The 9,702-nt window shown below is 45.9% G+C and overlaps 1 protein-coding gene across 2 annotated transcripts; it reads left to right on the top strand.

Annotated features, from left to right (window-relative positions):
• The first annotated feature begins 906 nt into the window (after positions 1–906).
• CBLL1 (Cbl proto-oncogene like 1) lies at positions 907–8,640 on the top strand. Of its 2 annotated transcripts, none has more exons than XM_063155487.1 (6): positions 907–941; positions 3,484–3,651; positions 3,997–4,094; positions 4,344–4,427; positions 5,219–5,292; positions 5,812–8,640. In XM_063155487.1, exons 1-6 carry the CDS (start codon positions 929–931, stop codon positions 6,851–6,853), a joined length of 1,479 nt encoding a protein of 492 aa, XP_063011557.1. In that variant the 5' UTR covers positions 907–928; the 3' UTR covers positions 6,854–8,640. The 2 variants fall into 2 exon arrangements, with proteins under 2 accessions (XP_063011557.1, XP_063011556.1); XM_063155486.1 differs by having other exon boundaries at positions 3,994–4,094.
• The last annotated feature ends 1,062 nt before the right edge of the window (positions 8,641–9,702 follow it).

The raw sequence follows: 9,702 nt of genomic DNA, 5'->3' as shown, positions 1-9,702 counted from the left end.
AATGTTAAGGCTATAAAGATAATGAGAGACATTGTAGGGGCAAAAGATCCCAACCCGGGAGGCTTTTAGTGAGACAATCATCCCTGTGAAGCACATGGAGTAGAGTTACCCGTACTTTAGGGTTGTGGAAGGGCTGCTCGAGGCCATTTGCTACTTAAAACCTATGACTTCGTTGTACTTTTATTTCTTTCCTTTCTTCAGTGCTATTCTTCAGCATCGCACTGAATTACACGGGAATTACAAAATGCTAAATTTAAGTCCTCTCCTGAGCTAGTGAACTCTGTAGCTGTGAAGCTTCTGGAGATTCACTGTTCCATCACTTGTACAGGGTGTCAGCAATGTGCCATTTCCATGCCACAACTTGAGGCTGACCAGCAGCAGCCGAGAGCGCGATGCCGCTCGCACCTTCCCAGTGCCTGAGGCCCGCACGGCACAGGGGGCCGGCCGGGGCCTCCGCGGCTCCCGAACGAAGAGACCCGCTCATGTTGTCACTCCAGCCTTCCCTCCAAACCCAGGGGGCCGCCTCCCAGTCCCAACGAGCCGCGGCTCCGCACGCCGGGGCTGCCGCGTTCCCGCCCGGCCCGGCCCGGCCCGGAGCGCTCTCCCTGGGCCCGGCCCGGAGCGCTCTCCCTGGGCCCGGCCCGGAGCGCTCTCCCTGGGCCCGGCCCGGAGCGCTCTCCCTGGGCCCGGCCCGGAGCGCTCTCCCTGGGCCCGGCCCGGAGCGCTCTCCCTGGGCCCGGCCCGGAGCGCTCTCCCTGGGCCCGGCCCGGAGCGCTCTCCCTGGGCCCGGCCCGGAGCGCTCTCCCTGGGCCCGGCCCGGAGCGCTCTCCCTGGGCCCGGCCAGCGCGGCCCCGCCGCCCGCGCCCCGCCCGCGCCCCCGCCGCTTCCGGCCGCGCCCTTCCGCTCCCACAGCGCCCCGCGCCGCATCATGGACCACAATGGTGAGCAGGGGGAGGCCGGGGGCCCGTCCGTGCCCGGCCCGCCGGGCCCGCGCCCGCCGCCGGCCGGGGAGCGGCCAAGCGGGGCCGGCGGGCGCGGGGCGGCGCAGGGGCGGCGGCGACGGGCCCGGGCCGGCCCCCGGGAGCGCCGGCGGGGCTCGGGCGCGCCGTGGGGCCTGCTCCCTGCGCGGGCAGGCGCGGCGGCCCCGGGGCCACCTTGGGCCCGGCGGCGCCCGGCGCTGCCCCCGCCCCGAGGGCGCTCGGCCGGGCTGAGGGGCCGCTGCCGGCGGCACGGCCCGGGCCGGGCCGGGCGGAGCGGCGGGCGCTGGTGGCGCGGCCGGGCCGGGTGCCGGGCCCGCAGCACCGGATGCGGCCGTGACGTGCCGGAGGTGGGGCAGAGACGCTCGTTTGCCCGCGGCGTTCCCCGGCATCGGTGCCCGTAGTGTGTTTCCCATGTTTGTTTGGGGCTCAGAGGAAACTTGCTCGTGTGCTTAAATTCGGTTGCGTGGTTTGAGTGCCGTTTGCCGGTGAGCGCGCTGGCGTAGCTGGGGTCCTTTGCTGGTTCATGCGCTGGCGTAGTGCAGTGAATAAATGAATGGACGTGGGCTTTGTGCTGCGGTGGTTTTGGAGGTTTTTTTCCTTTCCCCTACAAAAGATTGTGTTATGACTCTATCTGTGTAAAGTATTTGGGCTGTATTTTTGAATTTTAATAAAGATTGAAATGCACAAATAAAACTTAAGTTGATGAAGGTGACATTTCAGTAGGTTGCATCACCTCTAATTAGAACTTCTTTAGTTAGTCTCAACAAGTTTGGTATGTTTGTCGTAGTTTTTTCTGGACATAATCCCGCATATTATGCTCCTGCACAGTGGAATCTATTATCCTTCCATGAAGCATGAGTGACTAATAAACTTCCTAGTTTGGGTTAGTTAAGCAGCTAACTCATGCAAATATTCCTGGATTGAAAGGATATAAGGAGGAAAAGTGGCAGAACCTATTTGGCAGTTCAATGGATTAACTAATAAATAGGTTTTTGATTTTTAAAATTCTTTTTAGTTATCCCTGTTTGCAGATGGACTGAGTTGCTGCAGAGACTGTTTGTGGTTTATAATGCTGTGGTTTTGTGTATTCTGGTAGAAAACAGAATTTCCCAACATGTGGAAAACAAGTGGCTTTACCTCTGATGCTTGGTCAAGCACTCCCTGATGACATAGCTGAGTGTTTGCAGGTTCTGGACAGCTGAAAGAAATAACAAATGACCAGAAGTGAAAACCAGCTTTATTGGTTTTGCCTTTTTGTATATTGCCTTTTAGAATGAAACTGTCAAGCATAGTTCTAAGAGGAGTTTGATCTATTTTAGGAAACTGAGGGCTTTTGATTTGGAGGTACAGGACTGTCAGGGCACAGTACCACTTTGAAACTGACACATTTCCTAGCTTTGCTGGTAGCTGCTGAAAAAATGAAAGCTATCCCGCTTTTTCTTGGTTTTCCTTCTACTTGTTGCATTGTGTGTGGTGGTTACAAGCTTTGAGAGGCAGCAGTTGGTGAGGCATTGTGCAGAATTACACTGATGCACCCTAATTTCAGCATCCTGCCCTGCAGTCCTTTGGGGCCTCTGCAGTCATTCCAGGGCTGTGGAACTGCAGGGCTGGAGCTGCTCGGGGCTCACCCCTTCCAGACTGAGCGTGCCCTGCTTTGAAACACCTGTGGCATTTTCAGTTAAATCCCAGTGAGCCGGCAAGATTTGTGAGGGATGTAACTTCATTTTTGTATTAATGAGATGGTGTGAGGTGGTTTCAGATAAACTCGCTGGAGGCTGAGGGAGTTCTGCCTCCTCAGTGGTGTTGCTTGTTGCATTGCCTGGTCTGTGCTGTCTCTTGGAGCCTGCACCTGCTGATGCGTGTGTCAGGATATTTCTTGCTTTGTTCATCCTGGTACTTAGATGTAAATCTGGTTAAGGAGAATTTTGTATATAGCCAGGAACAGTAATTCTCAGTTTAGGAAGGATGCAACTACGTATTCCTAAGTACCAGTATTTTTGTGATACTTTATTATAAACTTCTAAGTGATATGTCAAGATGTTGAGTTAATATATGAACAGTTAATATGAATATATGAGTAGTTTCCTTCCTACTTCAATAAATAATATACATAAATTGTAAAAATTATCTTTTCACATAAGAAATTCTGTGTAATCAAGGTTGTACAAAGAATTGACTCCAGTGCTCTTCACACTGTGAGAAGAGCTATAAGGTTAATGTTGCTGTTGTGGAGAAAAGTGTAACTAGCTAGGTTATTTTAATAGCTTTATTTTTAAACTAGATTTCCTAAATTTGTTGCTGTTCACAGTACAGTTTTTTGACATGACTTCTGGAATAAATTGTAAAGATAGCTATTTGTAGTGATTAGATTTTGATATGTTGTAGGAATCTTAAGCAAGCTTTAAAAATAATTTTTCTTAAAACATTTCTATTAATATTTAGCCTCTTCAGAGACAATTAGATAACTGAAAAAATCTATACTTTTTAAAATTTTCTTTCACAGACAATGATTTGCAAGGAACAAATAGTTCAGGATCATTGGGTGGTCTTGATGTCCGTAGAAGAATCCCTATAAAGCTTATTTCAAAGCAGACCAATAAAGCCAAACCTGCGCCTCGAACTCCAAGAAATATGAACAGGATGCCTGCAAAGACACAAGCTGGTGATGAAGGTAAATTCATGTAAATTCCCTGTAGTAGGGAAGTGTATTATTCCACAGCATTGTTTGAGACTTTACTCAGAGACAAGAGTCCAGGGTGCTGTCCAAACACAAAACAAATTTCAAATCTCCAAGCACTGCTGCACTGTAGGGCTTCAGTAGTGCCCATTTCCAAAACAGGCTGTCTTACTACTTTGGCTGTACCTGTCTGTAGAATGGGCTCAGCAGATTGGAAGTGCTGTGGCATTTTTGATGATTTCAGTAAAAGTGACCCATGCTCTTAATAGCAGCTGCTGTCAGTTATGGAAGTGTTGTGGTTGGCTCGTGTCTTTCTTCTCTTTCTCCTTTCCACAGAAGAATTTGATTATAACAAGGAGGAGCGATATGAATGTAAAGGAGGTGAAATGTTTGGCAACCAAAGGAGATTTCCTGGACCCATTTTTTGGGATTATAAGGTAAAGTCATGAATCTTTGCCTGTGTTTCATACCAAGTTGTAGATAGTCCTGGTAGATACTTTGTTAATTAAAAGTTTTTCAGTTATTTTTGGTCTGACTAAAATTACATCCTCTGCTTTCTCCTGTTTGTGACGTTCTTGCTTCCTTTTCAACTAATTCAGAAATAATGGGTGTGTTGATGATAATTGAAATGAGAAGCTTTAGTGATGTTGGGGTTTGTTTTCTCACCTCCTTCTCTGTCCTACCAGATAAACTTGCTGGGGGAGAAGGATGATACACCAGTCCATTTCTGTGATAAGTGTGGATTGCCCATCAAAATGTATGGACGCATGGTGAGTGAAATTATCAGGGGAAGATGCAGCCATGGTTTCCCTTTAGATAAAATGAGGTTTTACTTGAGGCTTCTAGAGATCACTGATTTCAACAGGCATCTGAATAAACAGCAGAATAGTACCAGGATGGAGCTGGAGGCCTTCATTGCTCAGGTGTTTTTGTTCCATCTGTCTGACTGATTTTTCTTTACCCCCAGATTCAATGAAGTAAACCTGAAAATGTTAAACAAAAAACAGAGCACCATCACAAAGAAAAAACCTTCAGTTTCTGGGGTGTTGACCTTACACTACTTTGGTTTGAAAATAAGCTTTTTATCTCAGTTGAAGACTTGAAGTGAAGTTAGAAAACACTGTTCACTTTTATGTACCTTTAAAAATCCCTGAGATTAATTTAGATTTGCAAGTATGATGTAACAGGGTTCAGCATGTCACTTAATGACAGTTAATGCTTTTAAAACTTTTCTTCCTTGCCAGCAAGACAGGTGTAATCAGATTGTATGTGCAGCTTCTGGAAAGTTCAGTGTTGGTAGTATTGCAAGACTCAAACTTCTGCCAGTGTTTTTTACCAACACTTAACTCCAAACAACACTACCCCAAAAAAACCCCAAACTCAGCATAAACTGTTCTAGAAGGTTTCTGTGCAAAGATGCTGTAAATTGTTAACCACTGCTATGCTTCTTCACCTCATAGGTAACTTAGTTACTTTATTATAAGCTGTGTACTGGAGGGAGGAACTGCAGAATGACATAGATATTTATACACGATGTTTTAACAGAAATGTTTTATTTTAGATACCTTGCAAGCATGTTTTCTGCTATGACTGTGCTATACTGCATGAGAAAAAGGGAGACAAGATGTGTCCAGGGTAAGTTATCTCAAGGTTTGTTATTAAAGAAAATGTAAGAAAGTAACTTAAATATCTTATTTCAGATACTCTATTAAACATGACTCTTATTTACGTACATTTAGCAGAGGCAGTAGAGTACTCTGAACTTTCTTGTTCCTATTCCATATTTTGGGATTGTAAGAGATCAGTGTTTACTTTGTTGGTTTTGGGTAGGTAACCTGTTATTGCTGCAATTTGAAAAGGAATTAATGACAGTTTGATTTCCTGTGAAAATGACCCATGTTATGTTTTAACGCACAGAAAAATTTGTTTGAGAGATGCTACTTAAAAATTTTACTTCATAACATTTTTATGTTCTTTCAATAGTTACATTTCAATATTTATAAACTAGGTAAGCTTCAAAATCATTGAAAAGTTTCTTTCATTGCTACAGTGGGGCAAAATTGTCAGTTGTCATTTGGCTAATTACATTAGCAAGGAAGAATGCACGTTGAGCTCCCTGTGATGATGATAAATCGACATTCTCTTTTAATGTAGCTGTAACGAACCCGTGCAGCGAATCGAGCAGTGCGTCCGAGGGTCTCTCTTCATGTGCAGCATTGTTCAAGGATGCAAGAGAACTTACCTGTCACAGAGGGACTTGCAAGCTCACATCAACCACCGCCACATGAGAGCTGGCAAGCCCGTTACCCGTCCTGCCATCGAGCCCGTGCACCCTCCCATCGCCCCGCCGCCGGCCGAGCTTCCCGAGCGCTTCATGATGCCCCCCGAGAAGCACCACATGAGCCACATCCCGCCCAAGCAGCACATCCTGATGCCGCCGCCCCCGCTGCAGCACGTGCCGCACGAGCACTACAGCCAGCCCCACGAGGACATCCGCGCTCCTCCCGCCGAGATGTCCATGGCCCCGCCGCCGCCCCGCCCCGTCAGCCAGGACACCTTCCGCATCTCCACGAGGAAACACAGCAACCTCATCACCGTCCCCATCCAGGATGATTCCAACTCGGGCGCTCGAGAGCCGCCCCCGCCGGCGCCCGCGCCTGCTCACCACCACCCCGAGTACCAGGGCCAGCCGGTGGTGTCGCACCCTCATCACATCATGCCTCCCCAGCAGCACTACGCGCCGCCGCCGCCGCCGCCGCCGCCCATCAGCCACCCGCTGCAGCACCCTCCGCAGGCGGCGGGCACGCCCCACATGGTGTACAGCCAGGCCCCGCCGCCCCCCATGACCTCGGCCCCGCCGCCCATCACCCCGCCGCCCGGACACATCATCGCCCAGATGCCGCCCTACATGAACCACCCTCCCCCGGGGCCTCCCCCGCCGCAGCACGGCGGCCCGCCCGTCAATGTCAGTGCTCCCCCTCCCCATCACTATAACCCCAACTCTTTGCCGCAGTTCAGCGAAGATCAAGGAACTCTTAGTCCCCCTTTCACACAGCCTGGGGGAATGAGTCCTGGCATATGGCCAGCTCCGAGGGGGCCGCCTCCGCCTCCGAGGATGCAAGGGCCTCCCGCTCAGGCCCCCCTTCCTGGACCACATCACCCCGATCAAGCCAGATACAGACCCTATTACCAATGATACAAGCAACTGTATGAATAGAGAATGCCATGAAGAGGATAAAACTAAATACAGAAGCCTTTTAATTAATTGGTTTGGGGTTATTTTGTTGTGGTTTTTTTAAGAATACTGTCATTTTGACTGTAAGACATTTTGAGGTTTGAATCTTAAATGATTTTTAAGCCTTGGCCGTAGAACTCTTAACTTCAAATACTCTGTAGTGCTAAAATAAGTGGCTTAGTAGACCACAGTTGCATTTTAACAGAACTCCTGTTGCTAGTGTGGCTAAATTGTCCTAAGATGATCACTTGTAATATTATTTCCTGGAGAAGATGAACACGTGTTGTACCATTCTGAATATTGTTTTTGTTAAACCCAGTGTTTTTGTTAACCTGTGTACAATAATTAAATTGAAATATGGTTGTAAATGTGGTGAGTTTTTATATGAAGTTAACATACACATAGTTCTGGGACACCATTTCAACATGTATACCTTCCAAGCAGCAGTGTAGTGAAATATTAAAGGAACTTTAATATTTCTCCTACTGCCATTTACCTTTACTCATGAGGATTTCAGGCTGCAATGAATTCTTGGCACTAGAAATCAGACATGCAGAATTCTGTATTTACCACATTTCAGCTTTTCCATTTTTTTCTTTATGCATCAAAATGAATCTATCAAAGATAGAGCTTTGGGCATGACATGAAACCATGTTTTGTGGGTTTTTTTGTTTGAGTTTTTGGAGTTTGTTTTAAAGCTAGTTTTGATTCAGAAGGTTCTGTTTACATGTAAGCTGCTCAGTGGAGCTGAATTCAAACTCCTGTGTTTACCTATGGCTGTGTTTGTGTGGAAGTGGCTGTGAGCTGGCTTGCCATGTCCATGAAAAGCAGCTTCTTTTAGGCAGGGAAGTCACACTTGCCTCTCTCACTTTACATAATGTGTACAGTAGGAGAACTTCCTGTTTGGCTAATATGAGAAAAGTGGTTTGAAATCCCATGTGTAGAAATAAAAACGTACACATTATTTATCTGCTTTGATTTTGTGATACGGGTTTAGTTGATCAGTCAGTCATTAGGTGTTTTGCTTTTCTCAAAAACTAGCAATATGAGCAGGCTTTTAGTTCTGTTTTTGTCCAAAATTTTTGTTTTATGAGAATACATTTAAAGAGAAGCATAATATAAAATGTGAAAGTTCCTTCTTAGTGCAGCTGGTAGCAGAAGCAGACACTAACAAGACAGTACTGTCTGTTGGTTGGAGTGTTTATCTTTCCATTTCTTGTAAGTATTTGCACTGAACCATTGTTTTTCCAAATGCCACATTTCTGGCAGTGGTGCTTTTAGATTAAGTCCTTTGGGATTTTTTTAAAGTTTGTAGTTTCCTACTGTTCTCAAATAATCTGAGCCATCTTAAAGCCTCAGTGTTACTTTTTATTTTGTAAAAATTATTTTCAAGAATCATAAGCGTTAAATTTATCAAAGAGCTGTGACAGTGCAACATTCCAAATTTTGTATTTTTATGTATAAACTTCATATTTTTAATTGATAGAGCAAGGGCTCTTTAGATTTATTCTGTTCTTGACTGCCATTGATATCCTTGTGACCGCGGCCAAATCTTTTAGACTGCCTTTCAAGTAAAAACTTCTTTAGAGACAGGAACAAATAAATTCTGGGGTATGCAAATGGCCAGTAAGTGTCAACTGCTTGAAAATCTGCTTAGCTGTAACATACTTCTTTCTAAGAGAGAGTTATTTGGTTTGGTTGCTCTGAAAACTAAGTAATTTTAAATAAAATACCGTGGTGAAGCAAAAGAGGCTGATTGTGATAGTGTGCTATGAAATGGGCTGGTTGAAAATTTACTGTTCCTATGCATATGAAGGCAAAAATGACTCTGCCAGCATTCTTTTCTTTCAGTAACTAACAAGCACATGAGGAATTTTGAGGACCCCTTCTGTCACTGTGAGGTTGCCTGGGAGGAAGCACTTCTGTGTTACAGCACATGACTTCATCTGAGGAAAGCCGCGTGTCTGATCCTTGTCCTTTGGCTCTGAGGCCCAGCAGCACAGCTGTGTCACAGGGCTCCAGCTGCCTGTGCTGGGACACAGCACAGTGAGGGCTGTGCTCCACTTCAGCCCTGCTCTGCGTTTGGGAAAATCAGGCATTCTGGAATGAGCCACTGCCCACGGTCACAGGTGCTGAGGAGATGAGGCCGCTCTTTCCACCCTGCTGGGCTTTTGGAGTAAGTCAGGCTGCAAGCTTCTGTTACATGTTCACCCATCTCTTAACCCACATGAACAGTTAAAGATATTTCTGTGTCCAAAGCTATTCCTGAAGTGACTGTTAAAGTGTTTTCCTGAAAATGCTGAGGCAGATTGATTAAGGGAAAACAGCAGTTTTTGCTCTGTCAAGAAGCACAGAAGATGAATGTATCTCTATCATTGTCACTGTAGAGAGTGGGTGAGAATTTTTTTCCTCTGTATTTGAAACAAAGGTGACATAAGTCATAGGGACAATGATGTATTACCCAAAAAGTCAATGGGATCCCTTGAGCTGGTTAATGACCATGGACCAAAAGTCTGTGTTAGAGAACTTAGCTGAAAAGTCATCCTATGTAGGCAGGTCTTGGACTTGAGTCAAATTTCTATGTCGTCTCGTAAGAGGAAGACTTAAATATATTTTTTTAATTATTAAATCTGGATATAAATCTATTACCTAGGTAACTAAGGGCACTGTTGATGTTTCCATATTTACAAAGTTTAAAAATGCTTCCTCTGCTTGAACCCCTATGTTAACTGTCTTTTCAATTTATTTATGGGTTTTGTGTATGTATGTTTTAAGGTGTTTTTTTCCCTTGATTTGTTGGTTGGGTTGGT

Source organism: Melospiza melodia, chromosome 4, assembly GCF_035770615.1.
Source record: "Melospiza melodia melodia isolate bMelMel2 chromosome 4, bMelMel2.pri, whole genome shotgun sequence".
Classification (NCBI taxonomy): domain Eukaryota; kingdom Metazoa; phylum Chordata; class Aves; order Passeriformes; family Passerellidae; genus Melospiza; species Melospiza melodia.
The sequence above is the reverse complement of the archived record's forward strand: the minus strand, read 5'-3'. Positions and strand labels throughout refer to the sequence as shown.